The 27,937-nt window shown below is 44.0% G+C and overlaps 1 protein-coding gene across 1 annotated transcript in view; it reads right to left on the minus strand.

The window, feature by feature from the left end:
* Window positions 1-1,130: 1,130 nt before the first annotated feature.
* Window positions 1,131-27,937, minus strand: part of GAD1 (glutamate decarboxylase 1) — a 33,241-nt gene continuing 6,434 nt past the window's right edge. Inside the window, 15 exon segments of the mRNA XM_067298529.1 lie at window positions 1,131-1,304; window positions 3,100-3,189; window positions 3,919-4,026; window positions 6,000-6,149; window positions 7,786-7,864; window positions 11,256-11,320; window positions 11,481-11,597; window positions 12,767-12,821; window positions 13,013-13,092; window positions 13,199-13,314; window positions 14,773-14,885; window positions 18,386-18,476; window positions 20,349-20,591; window positions 21,109-21,267; window positions 26,677-26,739. Of these exon segments, the coding sequence (XP_067154630.1) occupies window positions 1,131-1,304; window positions 3,100-3,189; window positions 3,919-4,026; window positions 6,000-6,149; window positions 7,786-7,864; window positions 11,256-11,320; window positions 11,481-11,597; window positions 12,767-12,821; window positions 13,013-13,092; window positions 13,199-13,314; window positions 14,773-14,885; window positions 18,386-18,476; window positions 20,349-20,591; window positions 21,109-21,267; window positions 26,677-26,739 (1,703 nt within the window).

The raw sequence follows: 27,937 nt of genomic DNA on the forward strand, positions 1-27,937 counted from the left end.
ACAGACAGTCCGACATTACAATTAATAAAACTGAAAATTCTATTAAATTAAAGGGATTTCATTATTTGACATTCTATATACAACATTAGAATTCCTTATAATCAGTAAAATTATCTGTAAGTTATTATTTTAAGGGCATTAATATTTAAATGAAAGTATCAACTAATATTTTTGTATTTTTTCTTTGGCTCACAAATACACTAAAATACCATAAACATTATTTAGAACTTCAGTAATATATAAATAGGATACATTACAAATGGAAGAAAATACAAGACAACTCTTTAGCATGGTAAATCTCTGCATATAAATAAGCAAATATTTCATATACCTACAATTGAACAGTTATCTTGCTGTAAAACTATTACATTTAAATCCTTTTACACAAAGTCATTTAACAATAATATACACAATCTACACAAATTAACCTCTAAAAATACAGCAATAATATACCTGTTACAATGACTCTGCTACTATAATCCCCTGATGTGACACTAAAGGGGAAGTACAACTATTTTACTCAAAGGTGCTGTTAGAGATTGCTGTTTTGTATGTGAGAGAAGCACCAACAATAAGATTTAATACTGTTAAACTTTTTCTTTAGCTCCTAGAATCTACATTTTAGAAATATTTCTATATATCTATTTTTACCTGGCAGAAAAATCTGTAGCACATTATCCACATCATTAGTTGTTGAAGGAAAAGTTATTTCTCTTAAAGTGGAAAACATGCTGTGGCTTGGATCTAAGTTCATAACCACTTTATATATATATATATATATATGTATATATATATATTTATATATATTTATTTATACTGTACATATATACTGTGTAGAGTTCTTAATTTGCTATTTTAGTACTTATTCATTTCCTGCTGACTATAATAAGCAAGACCAATGTAAGAGTCAATAGTACTTCAACTTCAAGATAATACATTTTCCCTCAGTAAAATTATCTACCAATACATGTATGTTTCAGTAGCCTATAGATTTTTTGTTTAAAGATGTCTCAGGAGTTTGGAGCTTACAGAAAGAGAATTTCCTTAAAACATGTTCTGCAGAACTGGGTAAAAAAATAGCCAGTGCTGGAAAACAGTGAATTAGAGAAATAAATAATTTGACCACTGTACTACAGCTCCTGCCCCAGTCTCTCTATTTCCTCAATGAGGAAGTCAATGTCAGACTTAGTTGCTGCTGGGTTTGAGATGACCATTCGGAAGAAGTTGACTTTATCCCCCTGAGGCTGATATCCAACCATGGTAGTACCTGACTCCATCATCAGTGCTTTGATTTTCGGTGCCACCTTTATGATTAAAAAAAAAAGAAAGAAAGAAAGAAACTCAGAAGCTTTTTCCTCTCTTTTTATATCACAGCATTTCTGAATTTGGAAAACAAAAAGAAACAGACAAATCAGAAAGGCACAAGTTTATACAAAAAAAATCTGTAAAAGAAAAAGCTTGAAAAGCTAAATATGTTTCTAGGACTGGATATTTAAAGGAAAATTAATTAACAACAATGAAATCCATCTTTTAAGAGTTTTTTTTGATTAAGAGACTATAGCATCATAGAGTATTAGGTATATAATAATTTTAGATATCAAATGTACATATCATTTCTATGTGCCGATTAATTATTCTTACAACTTGAACAATGAAAAATGAATGAAGTTTCTTATTTATAGCCACACTTTCAACATTCAATGCTGCAATATTTGGGTGACATATTAAACGTGCACAGTTCTGCTAGAGTATTTGAAAAGAAAAAAAAGATACAAAAGATTTTATCATAATGAAAGATTTTCTCTCTTTTTTTGAAAATCTACCCCAAAATCAATTTTTTGAGGACCACAGATGCTTTCCATGAGAATATTACGTATTCTCAAAGCCAGTTTGCCAGAAAAAAAAATGATGGAAAATTTTCAACAAGACCTATTTCATAAATAATACTTTCTGTTAGCATAAGCTGTGGAAACCTTCCAGTAGTTCTGCAGTCCCTTTACCTCAGTTTCACATTCTTACTTCCATTTATAAGGAATAATGTTCCAACAGTCTTAATATTTGGTGTCAATGGAGCTCAATTTTGCCATCCAGAACTTCTTTGTCCTGCTTTACTCTCTGCCAGCCAAGGTCATATCTCTGGCTCTTTTACTGTTTTGTAGGATGTTTTATAATATCCTCTAACATTTAAGAGAGTCAAGTCAAACATTTCATCCTTTTTTCCAGTCTCATCCATCTTCCTCTTTTCTCTCTCACTTTTGGCAATTTCTTTATCTAACATGTCACTGGCTTCACCCAGCAATTGCAGTTGTCTTCTGTTGTCTTTCCCCAGGCTGATGCAGCCACAAAATCCTCTACAAAAACCTCCCAAGTTTGCCTGTTCTTCTCCTTTCCCACACACAAAAAAATTGCAACTCATTTTGACAACTATAATTTCATTCTTTTGTCTCCTGAATTTACTTCACTCCACTTCTGTCTAAAATGCTACTACAAAATTAATGTGTTTCATTTCCCTCAAGTCCTAAATACCATGGAAACTTCTCCTGGCTCTGCTTCCACCATGTCCCTACTTTGCTCACTCCATCATTCCTTCAAATAAATTTATCCCCAGATCCTCCAAAGGATATTGATTTTCACTGAAATGCATTAGTCAAATACTGTGAAATCACCCATGACTAACCAGAACATTTAAAATAAAAATAAAGACTTAAGAATATGTAAGTTTCCATGTCCTTTATCTGTTCTAGTATTTTCAAACAACTCCTCTTCCCTTTCCCTTGCTGATATGCTGTCCTGGGCAGGGACCGCTTTGTCTCTAGCTACTTTTTTAACTCATGTACACTTCTGCAACCATACAAGTAATGCATAACAAACAAGAATTAAATATGTTTTGTATCTGGTTCTATAGGGGAAACATGACTTCTGCCACAATATAAATAGGAGAGAAAGGGGAACAGGTATCAAGGTCGTAACCAGCAATTGAACTGATGTCCCAGAACTTGCAACATGTGTCAACACACATTGATGAATTATTTTTGATAAACAGAGTATTTGGTGTTGAAATAGTAGATTGTATTTTTGCATTTAATATAAACCTCATACCCTGTGTAACTTTTCTTTCCTCTCATCGCAGTCCGGCATGCCCTTGAGACTTGGCGGAATATACCAAAAACATACGTTTGTGTGCTCAGGCTGCAAAAAGAATAACCAAACACATACATCAATAAACCCAGTAATACAGATTACTTACACTAGTATGCTAAAGGCTAATCAGCAGCATATTTTAGCACAGACATGGAAGCCCAAGTATAGTATTAACATTGCTATTTCTATATGTTAGAACAAAATAAATGCATTATGGTAGTGCTATTTGTATTTGTCACCTTAGATACCATATTAGTTGTCCCATTTACAATGTTTTAGGGTGCTAATGAAGCACAAATGCTTTTCACCTTCATGCAGTTTTAAGAGGAACTGCTTTCCAGGATCCCAGGAAGGGAAACACAATTTTCCTTTTCTTATAAATAAAGAGACAGAGTATATTTATTATTCTATCAGCCAAGGGTTTATGCAGTGGCACTAGCAACTGAGGATATAGCAGAAATAGCGGGTTTACAGTTATGTATGTGGCAGCATCTGGCATCCCAGCATGAGTAGATTGTATTAAGGTAGTCTTAATGCCCTAAACTGAGAAGTCCTCTGAAGAGGAGAGAGAGAGAGGAGATCAGCCTGACACTTACAGTACGAAACCACATCCGTTTGGCCAAAAGACTGCCCAGAGATCAATAGTCACGTTATTCTTTGGAAAATAAGAACAGCAACTCAACACAGCTGGGTGAAAAATTCCGAGAAGCGTCAAGACTGTTTTCAGAATTCCATAGGTTTGGCTCCTACTCATAGGTTAGGTGAAAGAAAACTTACCTCTCCTTCAAAAACCATCTCAAATTCTTCTCTGTTTTTGATTTTAGTATAGAGATATTCTGCCAGTTCCAGGCATTTGTTGATCTGATTTTCAAATCCTACTGTACCCTATTTTAAAAAGAAGGTAAGTATTAATTATATGGTTATTTTTCCTTTTCTGATGCAATCATCCATTCAGATAAGCTGAATATATAAACAGGCTCAGCCATAAAGTGAAACATTTAGCAGGATTATTCTTTTCCAATTTAAATCAGTCACTAAAAAGTGGCTACATCTGTCCTAACTATAATCGTTATTTTGATTTTGCTCTGTTTTTAAGAGAGTTTATTATGATAATTAAAAGGGCTTTTGATATTTTTAATAGATTATTTTTAGCTGTTTTTTCCAACTTCCAAAAATATCAAGAATATTAAGTGTTAGCTTCCCAGTTTTTGCTGAATGGCTGTGAACATGGAACCAAAAGTAATTTGAATGGGTCAGAGTGGGGAAATACCTTATTTTCACTAGACCATTTGCAAGAATTTTGCATTAAAAAAGTAAGCAAATAAAAGCCTGCAATAAGTTTGTTAAAGTCATTTGCCCACCTGCTTGATCTTTTGTAATATATGATTTTTTGTAAAATCATAATCCCAGAAAAAGTAGATGAATGTTGATGTTTCTCTTGTAAAAAAAAATTAATAAAATTAGAAAAACAAAGGTTTTTAAAAAGGGATGTTTTTGTACATGAATGAAGAAGTAAAAAAGATGGGTACAACCACTAAATTATTACAGATTTGGGGTAAGCTCTTTGTACCGAATGAAATGTCTAAAAGTAAAGTTACAGGATAACTTTTGGGCCTAGGCTCTATTTTCTATTATGAAGACAAGAGTATGATTCCCTCATCGTGGTTAGTGTTGATATTTAGAAGAACAGAAAATCTACTTGTGTTTGATGGTGTCTGTAGTCAGCACATGATAATTAGAACCATAAATTACATATTTCAAAGTTACAAGTCACAGTCCATTACTAATTTGTCCTAGGTGGAGTCAAATGGCTGGATTACAGTACCAAAATTATTTATTTTGGAGGAAGAACCGAGTCCTAATTGAAATGTACTTAGCCTGGTAACCAAACCTATGCTGATCACTGAAGTAATTAATCATTACATATATTTTGTGTATCTGGATACTAAAGTTCTGTGTTTCTCTTTCTAAAGTATTTTTTAAATGCACAGTAACAACTCCAAAATCAGTCCATTTAAAAGTAATTGTGTATCTACATTTCTGTTACTTACTTCCCTCAATCTTCAGTAATGAGGAAATCTGCATGAAGACATCTTTTATCATTACAGGTTATCTACTATTGCTGTCTAATTCTCATTCAAAGTCAAAAATCATCTTATGACCCTATATTTTGCCATTGGATTTAATCTCAGTTTTATAAAAAAAGATTAGACTGTTGTCAGGTTACCCAGCTGGATTCACACTTTGCCAGAAGAACAAGAATAATAGTAATAAGATGACTGCAGATAAAGAAAAATGAGATGTGTTTTCTTGAATACATGAACCATCATCTTGTAAACACGTATGCTTGTGCTTAACTTTGGCCATCCAAGCATACCACAGTCGTGCCAGGGAATCAACTGTTAAATCATTAGATAGGCAATTCCCTAAAAAGCAGGCTTTGTTTTCAAAGTTGCCAATCAAATCCGTACAAAGAAATATAGGGCTGGAAGGACCCTCTTAAGTCATCAAGTCTATTCTGCTGCTACTGCAAGTAACCTGCCATAAAATACTGGTGTAAGTGTATAGAATCACAACAAAAGACCATTTTGATGTTCTGCCCTTGCTGCTTTTACTGCAGGACTGTCCTTGAACTGCACTCATCTAGTGACTTAATGCTTTCTTCTAATTTCCAGCTGAGTTAACTGATGGCCAATATTGCTCTACAGCTTAAACAGCTCTTTCCTGACTTGATACTTAGCTACCTCTGTGTTTAGAGGTAGTAATTAAACACTTTGTTAAAAAAGTATTCTGTTACATGAGACTTACAAATGAAATAAATACATTTCTGATATTAGAACTGAACTTTTATTATTTACCTTTGCCTTCCACATCAACCAGAATTTGAAAATGTCCACGTGTCGCCCACACTGTATTGCCTTATCTCCAGTGTCATAGGATATATCGTACTGTTTGTCTTGCTGGAAAAGATATCCTGCACACATTTGATTGCAACCTTGAAGTATACCCTATTATAAAAAACATGTATTTTAAAGTATATTAAACTTATATGGCGCATGTTCATCTGAAACTACATGCATTAATAACATAGAAGGATTGCATGTCAAATATATACAGAATTGTTCTTTAAAGGGCCAGGTTATGAAACACTGACCTAGTTTTGAGAACCTGATCCACAGACAATTTCATAAGCTCACTTAGAAGACTCTGAGTAGTAAAACATCCTCAAATGAATTTGGATTCTGAGTTTTCCATACTAGCTTTGTCCGCTTTACTTTGTAAGGCTGTTGGGACTTAAGACTGTATTTTTAAGGCTTACATTTTTGATATGTTATTATACACTAGAACAAACTTATTGTCTCTCAATTCAGTATGTAACTACAGAAAATGAAAAAAAGTTGAAAGCTTCAACTTCATATATTGTCCAGCTGTATGCCACTTTACATTAGTAATACTATAAGCACAAATGAGCTAAACTGGACTTTTTTTGCTTAAAAATATTAAAAAATAAGCAACTAACACCCTCCCCTCCCAGGAGCTGCTTCACAATAGCTACTTTTAAAATGATGATCCACAGACCAACAGAAACTTGTGCATTACTTCTAAGGGGTCTACGAGGGAAAGTCAGAAAAGCAAATTCCTATATGCTACATAGAAATCTTACACATATGACATTTCTAAAGCAGTTCGCATCTCCCCCAGAATACCTTAGTGGCTTGTTGAAGAAGCTCAAAGACCACTGTTATATCTGATAAATACAGAAAATGCCCAAAGTTCTCATACAGAGAACGATTTTGCCAAAATCCTACAATAGTTAGCATGGAAAGCATGCATGCCACTGAAAAAATGGCTAGTGCTTCCCACCAATAGATCTCAAAGTGTTTTACAAAGGAGAGTAAATATCACGGTCCTCAGTTTAGAGATGGGTCACCCGGAAGCCAGTGGCAGACCCAGGGCTGGAGCCCCCAGCTCCTACAGCCCAGCTCTACACACGGGCACCATTTCCTCTGCAACTCAGCTCCCCAAGCAGCGAATGCCGTGCTGGCAATTAGCAAACAGAAACAGTTCCATTCACAGAAAATGTAACTTCTTTGATTATCTAAGGAAAATACAGATCTTAAAAGAATTAAGACACCAGTCTTGCTTTCATTGCAAGAAATTCATAGCATTTCATTCACAGAGTAAAGCCTTAAAAATACATATGGACTCCTAATAAAAGCAACATGGTTTCTTTTCAACTGAACTGCAAAACTTCTAAACCACTGTGTAAGGTAAAATAGTTGCCACTTGCTTAAGTGGTCTAAACAGTGTAAAATTACCAAGACAGAGGGTATACATTCAGTAGGTCATAGGAACAAAGGGGCAGATGCTCAGATGAAGTATATTAGCATAGCTCTAGTGTTGTCATTAGAATATGCAAAGATACACCAGCTGAAGATCTGGCCCACAGAGTCTTTGACCAAGATCAGAAAAAGAAAAAATGACTTCCTTCTTCCCTAACTAAACACAATATAAATCCACACAATTATTCCTTCCAAAAGAAGTTTATGAAATGAAATAGCTTTTGTACTACTCCCTTAAAAAGTAGGGGTTGATATTTACAATTTCCCTTTTAACTGCTTAATTATTAAATACAAAGCAGACCTTTTCCCGGATAAGAATGGCAGAACATTGTAACAACACTCCCATCATCTTGTGTGGATTCCAAGTGACCGAGTTGGCTCTGCAAAAGAATTACACATTCAGATAGGCCTGAGAAACAAAAACTTAACCTGGAGCAGCCACCTTTGATTTCTGCTTTCAGCTGGAAATGTATGGAGCTTTGACCAGCCGTTTTCACTATGGAGGTTATTACTGTCTCAGATGTCTTCTTTCCCAGCTGCACTGTCCAGGAAAGGAATTTTCCTGGATTAATATTGCAATGTCAGATTTTTGATTAGTTTATATTATTAATAATACCAGCTAATTAGTGTCAGACTATGCTGATTAGCTAATATTGTAACTTCATCCCCAGAAGACTCCACTTCTAGAAACAGCTTTAACAAACTAACAAAAACGGTTTGACAGGTTGTATCAGTTCAAGGTACTGACTGGAAGGGACAGAGAATTAAGGGGACAATCTGAAGCACCAGGAAAATACAATTCCTCCTTGAATAGCTGCTGGAAGAGTACAAGGGAAAGGAAAAGACACTTTTAATGCTTATCCACTTTTCCAGTTAGAGCCATACGAGGCCTTTTCTGTATTATCTTGTCAAAACCATGGATTGTTAAAAGACTATAAAACTTTATAGCACATGCCTACTCTTCTGTATATGAAGTTTAAAACTTTTTATGTGTAAGCACAAATGGATGCCCAAGATCACTTAATTTACTGGCCAAACAGATGAGATGTTCTGTAATTTTAACACACTATCCTAGACAGTTTAATGGTGATGCTAAAATAAATGTCCCAACTTTTTACACATCTAATGACCTCTTCATTCTAGGTCATTAATTACCAAATGTCCTTTTGAGTCACTGTGCTTTCTAGAGAAGGAAAGTCCATAGTTATATATTTCACAGACTTTGCATGTGTTCATACAATACGTTTGAAAGAAAATTCAGAGAGATTTCCTCCTCTCCTACATGCTCCTCTCGGGGGCACAGCCAGAGCCACAGTTCCTCTATCCAGGGCAACACAGTGACTCCTTCACCCCAGAGTCTGAGGTTCACTAATCCTGCAAAGGGTCTGGATGCGATCCCAGCCTCTGCCTGCACGAGGTTTGACAGCAGCATGCCTCGGCCACGAGAATGGCGCAGGCTGTGCTGCACCTCAGGAGCTCACCATCCCTCTAAAATCTGCGTGGGCAGTGCAGACCAGCAGGTACATAGCTCAGCTGGTGCCTATTTAGAAATAGGCTTAAGAAATCATTTTCTTTTCAAAAACTTAAATGGTAGTTCACAGGGAGTAGGCAAGAAACAGGAATTTATGTAACAGCTCATTTTCTTTTAAATGAGAGCTATGGTCTCAGTTGAGCATATTTATTTAATTTCAAAGTTCCAAGCAAAAGCAGTTTGAAGTAGTGTTCCCAGGGAACATTTGGTTTATTTTAACATGAAGACATCATTCTCTGTCCTGCACAGCCAGCCAGAGGCTGTTTTAGCACAGGCAATTCGGGTTCTGTACCCATGGCCCTGTGTCAGGCCGTATATGCCCATGTTTCTGGGCAGGCCAAGTCCGGCCTGAGTGTTGGCAATAGATCCCAGCTGGGGCCTGTGACAAACAACTGTGCAGTGTGTGCGGGCCTCATCCAGTGTTTGGAGATCACTGCAGCTGATTAGAAAAGAAATAACATCATGCTTCATGGCCTGCTGTTTCCAATCATTGCTTGAGGTTATGGTCTTAATTAGCACCTTTGGGCTGACCTCAGGCCAGAAGAGGTGTGCCAAACCATTTTGACTATACCTGCATAGGTTAAGGAAAACATTTTTTTACTATTGATTCTGTATTAGACATGCTGCCATTGCATGAGTGACTGGCAGGTCGGACTGGGCAGAGGTTTATGTGGTTCTGCTACCTCAGAGCTAGCACAGCACCACACACTGCTTTCCCAGCACCAGAAGGGTCCACATGTTTTTCTTCTTCCTTGGTTTTGGTTCAATCCTTCTTCACTCCCCAACCCATACCATTCTTTAGCCTATACTTTTTCTTCACTTACTGTATGAAATGCCCGCAATGGGAAAAGATAGCTTCCCTTAAGGAGGAGCTTTGCTCACTGTTCTCATTTCATACCTTTACATAGTGCCCACATTCGACACGGGAGGCTCAAGGAAGCAATTTGATGCTAATTTGAGAGTACATGGGTAGAGGTTTTTTTCGAATCTCTTTTGCTTCTCCTGGAAGCTGAGATATCTGCAGTGATGGTAAAGGTTCCACATTTCTGGTTCTTCAATGCTTTTCTGATTTTTATTCAGATGGGCAGCCTTTGCGGAAATCTAGAGACCAACACACCTGTTGGGTTATGGACATAGCATCTTCTACCGACTAAGGCCCTGTCATCACTGGATATGAGAACATGTGTGCACAAGTCTACTCACAACACATGGGACCCCTCCTGAAGTTTGAACTGTAAGGGCTGAGGTGAGGGCCATGCTTTCACTCTGTTGTCACTTCCAACACAAATGTTGCACCTTTTTAAATTTGGTTCAATTAATTGCTTAATAAAGGCTGGCTTCTGGCCTCAGTGGGTAGCTTGGTAACCTGGGCTATGTGTTTTGGTGCACCTAAATTCACTCTTTTCTGCAAACTGCTCTCTAGCCTCTACAAGAGCTTCCTGCTTGTTTCATACAATCCCCATGTGGCAGCAGCTTTGGGGCCCTTTCACATTGCAATGCTGTGAGCATCTGTGAGCCTGTTTCTGGCCTCCCTGTAAGCTTCCTCAGCCCTCTGCCTGGCACGGTACAACTGTACCAGCTCTGTTTCTATCAGAGTCCTTTTCACCCCTATAGGGGCTAAAAATTGCTGCTAACTCAGTATCTATCATGTGTTCCTCTCTTTGGTGTGTCCATATGTTGGCTTTCATTTACAGAACTTTCGTTTTCAGACAGAACACAGGTTTTTTATTTTCTGAAAATGACTGCAGATCTCTTTCAGGAGAGAACCTCTACAAATTCCCACAATGTTGTGGCTTCACATCTGTAGGTCTCTGTGCACAAATGCCTTCTTTGTATTCCTCCTTCCTCACTGCTATTTTCAAAGCCCTACATTTCGTAGTTTTTCTAGCCCTTGCACCTTGGTTTTCTCAAATCCATCTTCACCCATTTGCAGACTTGGGACTCGTTCCAAGCTATGCCTAGAGCAATCTCCCTTCCTTTTTGGCAAACAATATGCTCGTTCCCCTTCAAATCTGCTGAAAACTTACCTTTCACTCAGCTGTACCTCTTCTCAGCTGTTTTCTTCTGCAGTATTATTTTAATCTTCCTGGTCTGAACCTCTCCTGCCTGTCTTACTTTTGTTTAATTTACTGTTTAAGCTCCTTACTGCAGCGAAGTAATCTTTTCATGCATTTGTGAAGAGCCATGTACCCCATAAAACTGCTAAAATAATAATAATACTAATAAACAGTATGCAGTACCTTTCTATTCCATTCAGTTTATGACGATGCTTTTGGGACATTAAGAGTCCACCTCCCCAAGCAGCCTGGAAGAGACAGAAAAAAGAAAAGACTCACTGCTTCTGTTGGAAAAGCCTAATATTTTAATTTACTCTGGATCTAATAATAAATGTTTTAATTCAAGATGAAACATGTGAAGAAGAATCCTCTTTTGCCTGAATAATAGTACTTTGTTCAGCTACTTACATCTACATGGAGCCAGAGGTTGTATTTTTCACATATGTCCGCAATCTCCTCTATTGGATCAAAGGCTCCATATACTGTTGTGCCTGCAGTTGCATTTACATAAAGAGGAACATATCCCTACAATATAAATAAAAATATTAATTAAATACAAAATACAACTGAGTTCAGAAAAAGATGAGAAAGTCACTTTAGAAATGTTGCTGTCCCACTTTCCCATCTTAAAATGTTTTTCTTCCCATGTGAAAGACACCCGCCAGCAACAGTAGAACCTAACAAACTGGATAGGAACAAACTGGCGGTGTTTATCCTACTGTAACCTCACAAAATTGGCTAATCAGAAGACAGAGTAGCATTTTGTCTAATCTCTTTCAGTTAGGAGATTCAAATGTTCTGGTAACAAACTAACAACAGTCAAGTAAAGCTAAGGGACTTTTATAACAGTATAAAGGCAAATTAATTGAATATGATTTGTAAGTTGTGATTCAATGATCTAAAGTTATTCCTTTTGACTTTATTTACCATAAAGAGAACAAAGCAGAACAAAACAATCCAAAACAAAAGCAATGAATGTGGAACTATCAGACCAAAGCAAGTCAGTTTTGAATTAGATGAAATAAATGTGAACTGCAACTTTAAGGAATGCCCAAATGTAAAGAAGTTAAAAAAAAATCTTAATTGCTCTAACTTTGGTAGCTCTATACAACATTAACAGATTTTTCATTACATTGATTCCAAAAATAATAATGAATGCCTCAAATAAAAAAAATTAACTTACTGACTACAGTTACTGATCCTGCAACCTCACATTTGAATTCTACGGGAATTTTTAGGACTAACCTCAACTTGAATTTTCAATAGGTTTTACTGAACTTTAAAGTTTGACTAAAATTAGTTTCAGTTTTACTTTTTAATAATCTTTTTCCCAAACAGAAAGTTTATTCCCAATACTCCCAAACAGAAATTTCCAGATACTTCAGATATTTCCAAAAGATATTTCCAATCCAGCAGATATTTCCAATATTCCTGAACAGAAAGTTATAAAAGAAAAAGAATTCAGAAAATACAGATGTGGGTCAAGAGCTTAAAAATATAGGGTATTTAAAGAGTAAATGGAAACCTTAGCAAGATACAAGGATGATTCCCTAAAAAATACATTAATATATAATTAAGCAGATGAAAATATTATTTTAACATTCTTGGTTAATGTTAACCCTCAGCCTTCAAAGGGAGAGATAACACATTTTATTAACACAAGCATCAAAGCACTAATTTTTAGAAACACAAACCTTTTGTTTTGCTTCCAAAATTTTGGCCTCCAAATCAGCTGGTATTATTTTGCCTCTGTAATTATTGCAGAAACAGAAAGACAAAGAAAATTAAAGACTGCACATAGAAATACTAGCTACAGTTGAAATAATTTAATAGGATTTTCTCAACAGGCCATTAGCAACTTGACACACTGTACTGAACCAGTCTTTAAGCACAATAAAACAAATTTAACAGATGAACACGTTTAATATATCAAAACTTACCTTTCATTGCATTTTATCAAAATCACATTGTCTGTTCCAAATCCAAGGGCAGCTCCAGCTTTCTTTATTGAGTAGTGACTCTGCAGCAAAACATATGCATGTTTAATAGCAGAGCAGTCATTTAATGGTGAAACATCTTCAAAATATATATCAATAAATTAACAATTAGCAGTATATTAAGCTCACATGTTCTGAGGTAAAGAGAACCAGTTTAGGGACTGCACCCATGCCTTTTGTTTTGACTTCAGGGAAATACTTGTAGCGTGCAGCCATTATGCTGTACATATTGGAGATAGCTCCTCCTGTGAATGAATGAATAATAAAATAGTGATGATGAGAAAAAATGCATATTAGACCAAAGACAAACAAGTCTCTTTTGTGTTATGCAGTGAAAGTGACAGTGAACTATGAAAGAATAAATCTCTGAAATGCATGGTTACCCATCTAGACAGGATAGGGACAGACCCTCTGGAAGGTCATACTGATAGTCAGAATTTCCAACTATTGTCTCTTCTAATTGCTAATATTTTTGTAACACATTCCTAAAGGCATCCATTTTCATTATGCTGCCTTTGCATGACAGCTTCTTGTTAGCAAGAATAGCAGAAACTTATCAAATTGACTGGGACTGAAGAAATGTCACATGCTGGTTGGATTTATCCCATCTTATCATAGATGTAGAGATGGATGTCTAAAAGGTAGATTTCTACATCTGAGCTAGTAGTTATCCTAAGCTCCCTTTGCAGTCAGTTAACAGAAAGAGATACTTTGTAGGCTGATTCAGCTAACCTATTTTTGATATTTATTTTTGAAGAAGGTTAATTGAGGGAAAGTGTCTATTTCTCTTGATTTACTTACAAAAAGATCCAAGGATAACTAGCTCAGTTGTACAATGCAGACATCAAGATTTAATAAGACTAACCTCATCCATAAAGTCTAAGAGAACTTATTCCTCTAATATTTCTTCACCAACAAGAACACTGGGAAAGATCTTCCATATTTTTCTTGCAGATGCAACTGGCAATCAAGTAAGTGTGCATTTATGGATTTTAGGCTGACTATTCCAAAAGGAGGTGGAATTTGTCCTTCATCCTCTGAAACAGCACGTTTCACCCCCACAAACCCAGAAATCTGGAGCTCTGTTAGGTGCTCGTGTTGTCTGCACACAGGCCCTAGGACTTCTATATGGTTTCCAGGTCTTTTCTGCCACTGCTGACAGCCCTTATATTGCCTTCATGGGGTAACACTTTGGCCTGCTCTTCAAAATAGTACTTTGGGAACTCAATCAGATTTCTGGGAAAATTATGCCACAGGAAGCGACCAACACCCTGTTGCGCTTTACCCGACTGTGCGCCCAAATTCTCATTAACCATCAAAGAAGTCAATACGTGATTCTCAAGTGCTGTTGGTCAGCAGGGCTTGTGGTTGCTCAGCAGCTCCTGGCATGAGGCATAAGAATAAGGCTTTTTAAATGCCTGACTATGTACCAGAACACATAATCAAGTTTTAAAATGTTGGACAGGTTTCTGTATAGTCACAATACATAGTCATACCTAAAGATAAAGATCATTTTCTTCAACTTTTTGTGCTATGTTTGAACAAAATACATACTTCAGGTGGAAAATTCCTACTTCTAAAATTCTGACATGTCATTTTGTGTTGCAGATATTTCATGAAGAATGTGGGCATTCAGCCACAGCTTATGTTTATTTTTACTTTTGAAGTTTTGATCAAACCACCAAGAGTGAAGCGCAACCCACCAGGTGAGAATATTCCATCACCATCTTTATTTGACCATCCAATAATCTCTCTCATCTTTCGAAGTGTGATTTGCTCCATGAGGACAAAAACAGGGGCAATTTCATATGTAAACCTGCATGGATAAAACAACAACAAAAAATTAAATACAGATTCCAAAACACACAATGAATTCCTAGTCTGTGATTCTTGGTGAAAATGCTTAAGATTCCTAAAAATTTTCCCATAAATTGTAGGTCTGATATTGCAAATTTTTACTCAAGCAAAGAATCCTCAGAAAGACAATATTGGCAATATTCATCAATAAAGACTACCACATCCCCTCTTTAGTAACTTTTCTATACAGCCAACATGAGACTTGTGCTCACCATCATAGTACTGGTCATTGTTATGCAAAATTGGACTGTAATGTATTTGTTTTCCAGTGTGCCAACTTCACACTTTTGGAATAACATATTGCCAAAACCTTATGAAAACAGTGAACTTTGCCCAGCTAACCTCGAGCAAAATTAGAGATATTGAGCTAGGGCTTCAAAGTCTAAATACAATTAATTATGTGGATTTATTCTGTTGATCTCCAAGGACAACTTATTTCTACAATACGATATGATCAATAGCTGTCAAGAGTAATTATAAATGATGAATTTCTAATTACCAATTACAACAAACAAGACAGCAGTCAACTGTTGTATCCACTTAATGAGGCAAACACACTGCATGGTCTAATATGCCATGATGTCACGCACAGATATACGGATGGAAAGTGACAGTCATACAACCATTTTTGGTGATCAAGGTACATGGATTAATTGCTACTGCTGTAGATAAGCTCGGCTTGCCGCACTAAAAAAAATTTTTTTTTGAAGCACAAAGAAACTAAACAATCAGCCTGGGATTTCTGAAGGAATCTGCGAGAATAACACACCCAAACACTTTGGATCTGACTGATTCTTTAAGTTTTTCATTTGAATAATCTGGCTAAAATCTGTGCACTGTCTCTCTACTAATACTAAAATGACATTTGGAGAATAGGAATGGCAAAATTTAAGGAGATAAGCTGTCTGAAGAAGGTAACGTGTGGCTGAAAGATCATCTTCTATTTATATCTACACTGGTTAGTCTAAAATAAATTATTAGCTTTTTCTACAAATCTTGCCTATGTCCTTAGTTCATCACAGATACGATACCACTATTTTTAAAACATTTAAGATTCAATAGCATTTTTTTCTAATTGTTGCTATTTCTAGTTTTGAAAGGTGAAAATACTATTTATTTTGCTTTTTAAATGATCAGAATTGTCAGAGACAGCCATTTGAACAGTGATCTGGAATTCAGGCGTTGCCAAAAATTACAGAAAGACAAAATTAATAAACCAGTTGGTGTCTGGTTTCTCAGTAGCAAATCTTCTCAGTAGCAAAATCATAATAGTGGATTGTTTTCTTTTTTCCCCACACTGCAAGTCTAGGATATTTTCCAACCTTTACTCAGGCAGAATGACCAACAGAAGTCAATAGGAACTCAGCACTGTATAAACCACTGTAACCTAATACAAGATGTGTAAGTCAATATGATTTTTTACATCAGTTAAAATGCATTTTGAATTTTGTCCTGAGAATGTACACACTGATGCCTACATACTTCCTGGAAGATTTAGAGGCTTGAATGAAAAGCATATAGCTTTTGGCAAGTTAAATAAAAAACAAAAAACCCCCACTATTTAAAATAAAATGTCAAGTTTTCACAGAGGAAATGTTGAATATACTTAACACCAAACAAAATAATGTTTATTTATTTTGTTATGTAATTATTTTCTGAGTCTCCAAAGACTGACCAAAAAGAAGATTGTGGATGATTACAAATGATAAGGCCAATGCAGCTATGTTAGATGAAGGCTATGGTTTTCCAAATCTCATTTTGCTGAAGAACACTCCAAATTATTTGTTTTAAACTTAAATGATTTTGAAATTTTCAGTAAAACATAGAAAATGCATTTGGCATGGCAGAAACTCTCCTACTTCAGAACCAATCTGATGAAAAGTCCCAATTAGGTTTTCCATACAGTTACAACCTTTACAGTTACTTCTAAGAATTAACTAAAATGGATGCAAGTCTCATCTCTTTACTAACAGAATATATGAATGGGTTTTTTGGTAGTGCCCAGGGCTGGCTTAATTTTGCTCTCACCTAAAGGCAGTACCATTTTTATCAGGACAAATCATTTTATCTCCTTGTTCTCCTGTTTGCCAGTATGTAAAAGGAACAAACATAAAGCACTTTACATAATTTGTATGTTATGTTTGCATAAGCATAAATGCATAATACTGATACTATCAGTATAATTTTCTCCTCTGGGCTAACAGGGGGCACAGAGAGAATTTCTGGATAGCGCTGTCCCTCTCTAACCTCAGCTGGCTGCTGCCTGGCTGAGGCGAGCACCCCACGCCACAGATCCCTCGAGCTGGTTGACCAACGGCAGCTTCCAAAAATTACATCTGAAAATTTCCCTGAAACTCTTATGCTAGTGATTGAGCTGTGAATGCCACACAGATACATTATTTCTAAGCCTATATGGGAACCTTATTATATTTAATTTGATATATTTGCATGACATTTAAATAACATTTCATAATGACAATTTAAAATATTAAGAGCCACTGATGTTTTGATTACTCAAAACTCATCGGAAACAAAATACTTATTTTTTTAATTGTTCACAAATATTTTAAGTATTGTTTATATGTATAAAATGGCAAATGGAAAACAAATTCCTTATCACAGTCTAGTGCTACTGTCATGTTACATGCTTGTCTAGCAGGTTAGAACAGCTTCTAGATAAAGGTCAGAACCTGCTCTTCTGAGCTGAAACACTGCTCAAAACAAATAATATATTCCCCAGAGCACAAAGAGTTGATCTGGCTATTTAAAATAACCTTCTCTGTCAGTTCTTTGAATCATATTTTACAAACATCTTGCTTTAACTGTATTTGTAAATACTGTGTTATTTTAAAACATGTCATATTGACCTTGATTTGCTGGGGGGGGGGGGGGGGGAGGGAAGAGAGAGCATTATATTATTTTCCATTTGGTAAACCCCATACAAAAAAATACCGAAATTTCGTGCTTGCAGAAAACTATTTTAAACATATGTTCTTGCTTAGAGCATAAATGCTCCATACACTTTACAGAACTAGCTATTTAACAATATACTCTTAAAACCAATCAAAGAAAAGTAAAGCAACCTCATCAAGAAAGAATTACCCTTTGGGAACCGAATAAGTGGGTCTCATGTTCTTAATAATGATGGCAATACTTCCAAGGTTATCATAGTCTCCCGCAGAGCCAAATTCGGTTTTGGTTATCATATTTGTGCAATTTCCCTGATCTCAAAAGGATAGCTGAGATGTTAGCCAAGATGTTAGCCAAAAGAAATGTGGCTATAAAAAGCAGAAGCAATGGAGTACTATATTATTAAAAATTATGAGGTACTTTTACAGAACTTCAGAAATCAGATTTAAAGAAGAAAATAATAGCTGTCTATCACAACAGACGTCTAGCACGATAGGTGCGACCCCTCTAGATACCGAAGGCAGGAGCGGGCAAGGGGACGCTGCTTACATGTTGGTGTTGGCGGTTGATGTGAGCCACTCGCCAGCCAGGCCGATGATATCCAGTCCCGTGGAGAGCTGGTTGAAGAAGCGGGGGTGACCTGGAAGGGTGAGCGAGAGCGGCTCAGGACAGCCTCACCGCTGCCCCTCAGGCTGCGGTTTTAACCCATCCAGCTGTTCTGACACAAACCCCTGCACCCAGGAACGCGCTTTCAGCGACGTTTGCAGAACAATTCCTCTCTCTGCGGAGACCCTTCATGAAAGTGTCGCTACGAACTGGAAAACCCCTTTGGCTGGAGCAGCCGCAGGCCGCGGCGGGTGTCTCAGCCGAGCCCGGGCGCTCGGGGCCCCGCGGCTCGCCGGGCGCACAGGGCACCGTGCTCGGGAGCAAGACCTACAGGTTTGGGCTACATTTGCATTTGAAGGGGAAAAGCGAGGAAGGCTCATCCGCTTGCCGCTGGCCCGCAGGGGTGAGGGAGGGCCACGACAAGCGCGCCGGCCTCGGCGGCAAGCGGGGCCGCGGTCGGCAGGTGCCGCGGAGGAGCCGGCGCCGACGGAGGCACACGCGGAGCGGAGCGGAGCGGAGGGCCGGGCCCCCCCGGGCGCTCCCGCGCAGCCGGCCGCAGCCCCGCCGGCTTTGCGCCGCCGCGGAGCAGGCGGGAGCGGGGCTCTTCGCCAGCTTCCAGCCGCCCGAGCGTGAGGGAGGGGCGTGCAGGGGGCCGGCGGTGTTTGCCCTCCGGCACCTTCCCGCTGCGGGGCTGGGCAGGGGCTAATGCCCGGTGTTACCCCGGCGCAGCTCAGCAAACCTCTCCGTTGCCACGACATGCCCCACGGCTGGGGGGTTATTTTGACAGACGTCTCGCAGATCTCCCGGCGCCGCCGGCGAGCACGCGGCTTTCCCGGGGCTGGACTGCGTAGTCATCCTCGCTAGCCTTAACGGGAGCTTTGCCTGGAGAGAGCCAGTGACCCCTCGGGCCCGGGGGAGCTGGCGGCGGCCTTCGCAATGCCCCGCTGCGCTCTGGGTCGCCGCACGATCCCAGGAGCTCTTTTCGCAGCGTACCCAGCTACAGGGCTCGCACCCGAGCAGGTACCCGTGTATCTGCGGTCGCGGGGGACAGGTGCTGCCGGCCCCAGGAAGAAGGAGGGGCGAGGGGGACGAGTTTGCTGCCCGCCACGGTGCCACCGCAGCTGCCCCCCGGAGCTGGCCCTGTGCAGCCGCACGAGCTCCCCGGCGGCACCGCGGCCGCGCCGGCAGCGCCAGCGCAGCCCGGGGCGGGCAGGGCAGGGCAGGGCAGGGCAGGGCCGGGCAGGGCAGGGCAGGGCAGGGCAGGGCAGGGCAGGGCAGGGCCGGGCCCAGCCGCGCTCCGCGGCGCCCGCAGCAGCCCGGCCTGCTGCCAGCCGAGCCTCCTGCTAGCGCAGCTGCGAAACGTTTCGGGCCAAACAGCCCGAAAGATCAGAGGCTGGCTAGAGCTCGCCAAGCAGAAGAAATTAGTGTAAACGGGCATTTCTATCTGTTTCAGAAGGACCTGGCTAGGCGGGGCTCCCGGATAATGGGCTGAAATCCGTAGGGTTCCTTTATTGACGATTCCTAGGATTTCACTCTCTTTTTCATTAAACGTCTGGTGAACATAAGGAAGAAAAACTGCAAATTCAGTGTCATTTATGCCCTCATTTACCTAATGATATTGCTCCCTGGAGATACAGACAGCTCGCATTTCATCAAGTGAAGGAGATTACGTCTTGCAAACTTGTGCCTGGGCTCTGCCAGCAGCACCGAGCCCTGCCCCTGCGGGGACGGAGGCAGCAGCAGCGACGGGAGTTTCCCAGCGCCGGAAGAGCCCCGGAGCGGAGCTGCCGGGTCAGCGGCGAGGCCGCGGGTGCCGCTGGAGGCTCAAGCCCGCTCCCCTCGCCGTGCGCCGGGCAGCAGCCCCGCAGGGCCGAGCCTCCCCCGGCAGCTCTCCGTGGGGACCTACCTGTCCTCACGCCGTACTTGAGCGTGTCCCGGCAGTCCACCAGGATCTGCTCCAGAGACTCAGGGTTGTCTGAGAGCTCCAAGTTGAAGCCCTCCATGCCCTCCAGGAGCTGGTGCGGGTGGTGGAAGTCCAGCACTTTGGTGGACCTGTCAAACGTCTTCCTCACGTAGTTGAGGAGGATGTCGACGACCTCCAGCAGGAACTGCATGGTCTGCTCCTCGCCATTCTTGGCGGGCAGCAAATCTGCGGGCAAAACCGAGCCGTCAGCGGCTGCTCGGAGCGTGAGGCGCAGGGGGAGCAGCCCCGGCGGGGACAGGTCACGGGAGACCACAGCAAAGGGCACCAAACCCCGCACCTACCCTTCTCCTGCAACGCTCCCTCTCCTCCCCGAGAAAGGCTGATTTCTCTTCCCCACCCTCCTCGCCAACGGCCCCATACTAGCAATCCGGTTTCATTGCTAACTTACTAAGAAGGAAATAAAATAAGAAATTATTCTCCTTCTAGAGGCTAGATCTCGAGTGACTCCAGAGGAACTGCTGGAGCTCAGCTGGAGAGGATTAGCCCAAAGTATGTAAAATGTTAAGACAACTTGCCAGCATCTTCAGTGCGGCTCTCAGCAAACATGCACACATAGTTTCCTTAAAAAGCAACCAAGCAAAAGCAAGGTCTGAAGTGGCTACACTTCCAAGGGAAGCGAAGGCAGGCTACATTAAGGGATGTGCCTGAGATGGAGCAAGCAGTAGCTGTAAAGTGCGCTTACCTCTGGCATACAGATTGGAGAAGTCCGTCTCGGTCCGCCTGAACCTGGCTTCCCTCTCGCTGTTCTCGCAGGCCAGCAGGCTCTTGGAGGACTGCCTTTCCTTCAGAGAGCTCACGATCCGACCCTTGTCTTCCAGGCTGTTGGTCCTCTGCAGGAACCCTACATTGTTATTGCAAGGAGCATGGGTCAGAGTTTTCTCACTTCCCAACATGTTTTGAAATGTCTACAGCAGCTCTCTAGACAACAGTGCAAAGTGGTGTTTGCTCTGGATCTAGCTAATGAGGTCAGGAATAAGAGTATTTATGGAGATTATTTGCCTCCAGGAGGGAGAGCTCAAAATGCCATCAACTGCAAAAACCCAGCCATGCAAAAAACAAATTTTCGTCATTTAGTGCAGTGGTAAATTCTTATTAAGTCGATCAGACAGATTCCACTTCAGTAATCAGACACTGGAAGAGAGTTCAGGGTAAGTCAATGCTATTTCAGCCTGCAGGCGAAGTTTATGGACCTAGTAGACAGGGGCAATGATGTATGATTAAAATCAGGGCCACTTTCACTTCTCTCTGGTGCTCTCACGCACAAAAGGTAGGAGAATAACCAGCCATTCTGGAGCATCCCTCTTCGGTGCTCTAAAGAGCGGAAGCGCTCATCAGACCCACCTTCCTCTTACCAGGAAGGCCGCTGCACGTACCAGCACGCCTCCAAGAGATGCTCATTTTCCACCTGAAAAGACGCTCTGATGCTAACACTATTCATCTCCTGGCATCCCCAGGCATTCCGCTCTTCCCGGAGCCACAGCTCTAGCACAGAAGACCCAGTCTAATAACACTGTGCATAACTGCAATAATAAATCCACCCGCCCCAAGAATTACGGCGGGGGGCGCCGCACGGGGCCCCCGACGAATAACAAGGGCCGTCCACTTTAACAAGGCAGAAATGACAATTATTTTTCATGGTTTCTTCCATTAAATCCATGCCCACTAAACCACAGATAGTGTTTGCCTTTTCGTTTTTAACAAAGGCGATGGATTTTGATCTCCCAGGCTGCACCGAGCTTGCTTTGCTGTTTGGACGAGGCAGTGCCACAGAACTGGCCTTGGTTTGCCCGGACCACGGGGCTCTGAAACGGCGCGGCCGAGCGGCCCTGTTCCCCCGGGGCTCGGCCCGGGCCCGGGCCCGAGGCCGGGACAAACCCGGGCTAACGCCGCCGCGCGCTGAGAGCGCCTCTCGGAAGGGGGCCCGTACTCTCCGCTGCTGCCGTTGTTCAACCGAATTGGTACTAGCACCAGACAGCCCCAGGTCTCACCGTGCCTGGGGATACCCTAGAGAGGAACCTGCGCAGCGAGGGAAGCCAAAGCCGGAGCTGCGCGCGTCCGCTCTGCCCGACGCCGCTCCCCGGCCCGGTGCCCCGCGCTGCGGCCGCCCCGGCCGCCCGGAGCCGCGAGGCGCGGCGGGCACCGGGCTGCGGTCCCGGCGAGCTGGCGGTCTGCGGAGAGCCTCGACCCACGCGTCAAACGCAGTAGACAAAGAGCTCCTGAAAACGCAGCCCCCAGGCAGCAACCCCTTTCCTGCATGAGTCGAGGACCCATACGAGCTTCCAGAGGGGCTTGCTCGCGAGCGGTTGGGTTTGTCAAGCTCGTCAGGGCTTTTCAGTGCACCTTTCTCATTTGCCATTCCGTAATAGTAACCTTCTACTAAATAATTTTCCCCTGTGATGCTTTTAGGACTATGAGTTGCCAGTCCAGAAAATTAATTTAAGTGAATCTCTCTTCGTGCACAAATTAGGAGTAACCATTCAGGTTTGATGAAAATTTTTAGTTTCGTTGTAATTGCTTTTAATGGTTCTTGCAGTAAATTACTAGCTCCTCCTGGCAAGCGCCGTTCGCCTGCTCATTAGGCGCAGCAGCTGACACCGGAGTGGGTGCAGTCTAGACACCTATCCCACAGCGATCCTCTCTCCCGGGTCCTGTGGCTTCACTTTTTTTTTTCTCTCTCTCTACTTGTCTTTCCTCTAGGCTCTCGGGGTAAATATTCAGTGGGAAAAGTTACGTGAAAGAGATGTATTCTGTGAGAGCAGGCAACACTTGCTCCAAGAGCCGCGGTCCCGCTGCACAGCTGTCGCCACTGCGGGCGGGCGAGCAAACACAGCCCCGCGGGGCTGCAGGGGCAGAGGCGGAGCAGCGGGAAGGGCTGCGGCTCCTGCGGCTCCTGCGGTTCCGCTGCCGCGGAGAGGACGGGATTTTGCTGAAGGGTCTGCTCAGGCAGCGCTGCGCGCGGGACGCGGCGGGGACAGCGGCCGCAGCGAGCGCGGCCCCTGTTCAAGAGGATTAGCAGCAGCACTTCGCCTCGGAGTGTGCCCCCGGTGCTCGTTACCGTCTCCCCGCGCTTGAACCGGCAGCGGGTGAAGGCCAAGGACATTAATTCGGGGTCAGGGCAGCTGCTCCGCACCTCACCTCGCACCATGCAGCACGGGCCCCTGCCGACTCCGCAGGGTGGCGCGGCGCGGCTGCCCGCGCTGCCGCTAGGGCCGAAACCGCGCGGCGCCGGACACGCGTGGGCGCTGCGGCGGCGCCGGGCCCGCGGGGCGGGGGCCGCTTTGAGGGCGGAGGCAAAAAAAAACCCCAAAACAAAAACAAAAAAACACTTGAATCGAGGAACTTGCTGCTTGCCCGGAATCGTTTTTCTCGGCTGCAAATATCGCGTCGCTCGTGAAGGCCCCGCAGTCTAATGCGGCTGGGGGGCTGTCAGCCCGAGGGCGCCGACGAGGAGGGGCCGCAGGGGGCGGCAGCCGCTCAGGGCCGGCCGGCTACACGGGGCAGGGGCCGGCCGCATCCTCCTTCTGCGCTTTCCTCCCTCGGCGGTGGCTCCCAGTCGCGACGAGGCCCCCGAGCTGCGGCAAAGCGTGGTGGACTTTCCTCGAGGGCCTCTTACACGCCCGAGGAAAAGCGCATGGCTAGATCAAAACTTTTAGCTGTATTCCCCGGAAATACTTAAAATAAGAACAGTGTAGGAGAGATCCAGCAAGTAGCAGAGCACGAATATGGTACAGGCTGCTGGTCGCGCAGCGAAGAGGAGCGCGGCTTTTCTCAGCAGTAGCGACGTCCCCCACGTGCTCCGCTGCAAGGTGTTTTCATCGATTCCCTCGGTCCCCAGCGTGACCACAAATCCAGCGTTAGGAGAGGCAGCATTTGCACATCAGGGGACCAAAAGGCTGAACAAGTGGAAGGTGTGCAAACCACCTCCCACTTCGCAGCCCTCCCGGACTCCAGCTCGTGTGCCCCAGGGGCAGGGACAGACCCGCCGAGCCCGAGGCCCTGCTCTTCTCGCGGACCGGTGCACGTCGGCGCGGCTGCAGGAGCCCCGGCAGCGGGCAGGGGGTGCTCGACAGGCGCCTGCGTGAGCTGGCCGCAGAAATCCCACTGACTTTGAGTACAGCTGAGTTTCGGCCTTACTCGGGTGCTTTTGAAAAATCCGCTCTCCGGTGCTGCTTGTGGGCCGGGAAGCGTTAGCTGGGGGGCGGGGTGGGACGAACGACTGCAGACGCACCTGAGCCGTTTTGCCACGTCGAGGGTTCCCACGGATGCCAAATGTTAGCAGAATCGGGCCCAGCAGCGATAGTAATGGCCGAGGTCGGAGAGAAAGATGTAGCATGCAACTCCAGGCATAGAGGAAAATCTGCCCGTACTTTGCACACCGTGACAGTTCATTAAACCGTTTTCAAATCTGTTCTCTTTTTGTAAGTGGGGGTGTGCAGACACGGCGGGTGCGCGGGTTTAGCAGCGGCAGTGCTCTTAGGCGGTAACTTTCGGCCAGAGAAGAAAGTAGCTAATCCTTAAATCGGCCAGTTGTTTGGGAAGAAATGACACATAAATCTTGGATAGGTAATTACTGAAAATATCAAACACACAATATACAAAACCAGGCGGAAGGACACACCTATTGTTCAAGATCTGCCTTTTCTCTGAGTTGAACCCTTAGTTAAAGCTGGCATTCAAAATTAATCGATTTATGTGTGACACACAGAAAGAACAATTCTGAGGCATCTGGTTTACTATAGGCTTTGTAACTCCAGAATATTCAGGGTCAATGTCTTGTGAAATGTAAGGACGAGAGGTATCGATTGCAATAGTTAAACGTCGACTTGTTTAGCATCTGTAATTCGAAATTATTCTTGGCAACTTCAATACTTCACTCTATTTACCAAAGGTAACTCCCCCTTCCTGTCATCGTGAAGGTGTTAGATGCAAGCGGGAGGGCTCACACAACGAGCCCAGAGTAAAACCGGTAATCGCGGCCGAATTCGGATGTTCCGAAATACCGATACTATTCAAGGTGTATTTTTCATGTAAAACAAAAAAGAGGAGGAAAGGAAAACCGAACACAAAAAGCGACCCAATAGCACAACATCGTTGCTTGTTTCGAATTCCCTTCACAGTGCCCCTAAAACAACCTCCTTTTTTCTTTCTCAAATCCAAAATGGTGGGATGTTTCATTTTCAGTGTATTTGATGTAACACCTAAGTTGAGGGAAGCTGTGATGTCCCCCTGTAACCCTGGTAGTCTAGCAACACGGAACAAGCCCAACGGCGCGTTACTTTATCAGTTCTGCTTGCCGGGCTAAATTAAAATGATGATGAAAAAGCCCACCGCTCCAGCCGCTGAAGGGACTGGTAGGGAAACGGTCCATTAAACCCAGATCAGGAGCTATTTATAGAACTAAGCGACTACTCGTTAATGTCGCCTGCGGGTACCAATGAAATCTCTAATAGGCACAGGATTAAAATATTTTGCAACCTGATTCTTTCTCAGTCCAAACTTCCATGTAACAAAACGAATAAACGAATGACTTTCGACTAAGGCGGGTAGGGTGAGGGCTTTAAATGTCTCTTTGCTTTGATAAAATGCTCCTTTCTCCCACGAAATAATCCCCCGCCCACCACCAATAAGAGCTAGCAGGGGAAAACGGGAAATCTATTCATAAGGGGCGCAGGCTAAGCTGAACGATTCTCTCCATCAGAAAATAAAGATTTGGCTGTTTGTCTCCAAAAGCGAAGGCGCTACAGAGGAATCTAGAGAAGGAAGACAGCTTGTTATCTGCAAATGAATCTCTTGCTATAACGTTGCGATCTGACTGTATTTGTTTCCCCTCGCGCATTTCGTGTGCCTGAGCGCTGACTGGCTGCCAGCGCTATCTCCCGAACCCAGCAAGCTGACGAATTGCTCTTTAATAAGGCTCTCGTTAATCTTTTCCCCCCAGGAGATCCGTATTTTCTAGCCCGATAAGGTTGAAAAATTCCAGACAGCGAGCCGTGGCCCAAAATCCCGGCTCGTTTCTCGCCGCCGCCCGCCTCCCCGGCCCCGCTCGCCGCCAGCTCGGGGGGCGGCGGGGCCCGGCCCGTGGGCCGTCGGGCCCCCCCTCGGCCGGAGCCGCCTCCGGAGCGGGCGGCAGGGGGCGCCCGCGGCAGCTCCGCGCCCCGCGGGAGGAGGGAGGGAGGGAGGGAGGGAGGGAGGCGCGGCGCGGGCTCGTCTCCGCGCGGCGGCGGCGCCCGGGGGCGCGGTGCAGACTTACCGCATATCTTGAGGCCGATTTTCCGGGTGCACCCGTGGGCCACGCCGCACCACGTGTCGTAAGCTGAAAGAAAGGGCAGAGACATTCACCTGGCGCGGCAACCCAGGCACGGGCTGCTGCCGCGGCGGGACGGCTGCGGGGAGGGCGCAAGAGAGGAAACCCTAGAGCAACACACGTGCAGTCTCCCCTGTGTTTCTGCGTATCTCCTTAGGTCCCCCCCACCGCTCACCGACCTCAGGGGCTGCTCAGGGACTTTCAGAAGAAATCACCGCTTTCCAGAGGGCTCCTGGTCCCGGGTCAGTGCTTGGCTCACTCAGGGCAGCTGAGGCTCTTTGTCTCTTTAGTGACACTGAAGTGACACGTTGGCCCGTCAAGAAGAAAGGGAAAGGCATCTGGGACCTGAACATCTAATAATTTACTGGCGAGAATCCAGGGAAATGGCAGCTTAAAATAAACTGGCATGAAATGGGGTCGCCAAAGAGTTCAGGAATTAATTGGGTGAAAAATAGTATTTGACTAGAAGATGGGACCTGCATGACTAAGCCGCAGCCGGACAGAGGAGCGCGAGGCTCAGCGGCGGCGCGGCCGCCCGCCGGGCCGGGCCCTGCCCCGCGCGGGGGCCGCGGGGGGCCGCGGGCCTCGGCCGTCCGCCCGGGGCGGCTCCTTCGCCCACACTTGAGGTCTCGGGGTCTCTCCCGGGCCGTCCCCGGCGGTGCCGGGGCGGAGCGGGCCGGCAAAACCCGAGCAGAGACCGCTCAGCGCAGCCCCGCGGGGAGAAGGAGACGGGGGCCGCGGCGGGGCAGCGCGACACGGACGCGGCGCCGCGCCCGGCCCGAGGGGGCGCCCGGGGCCGGCGTGGGGAGGCGGCGCCAGGGCGGGGAGGGCGGCGGGTCCCCGGAGGAGGGAGGACAAGCGGGTGAAGCGCTCCCCGGGCCCGGCAGCGCCGCCCCGGCGGGGGCAGCACCGGCCGCGGGAGCCCGGAGCCGCCGGCAGCGCCGAGCTGGGCGATCCGCACCTGGACGGACGCGCAGGGGCAGCCGCCCGCCGCCGCGCTCCCGGGAAAGGGAACGGGAAAGGGGCCGCTTTTCGCTTCTGGGGAAGGTTTCATTTTTAACTGCGTTGCCCCTTAATTCGATTTTTATGACTAACGTCTCAGCAAAAGGCAACAGCCTATTACCCTCATCTGAAAAAAGAGCTGGTTTTCGATATGGTGCTGCCTGTCGCCCCCCTCACCCCTATTTCTTCCAGTTGCAGAATAATC

This window comes from Apteryx mantelli, chromosome 6, assembly GCF_036417845.1.
Source record: "Apteryx mantelli isolate bAptMan1 chromosome 6, bAptMan1.hap1, whole genome shotgun sequence".
Taxonomy (NCBI): domain Eukaryota; kingdom Metazoa; phylum Chordata; class Aves; order Apterygiformes; family Apterygidae; genus Apteryx; species Apteryx mantelli.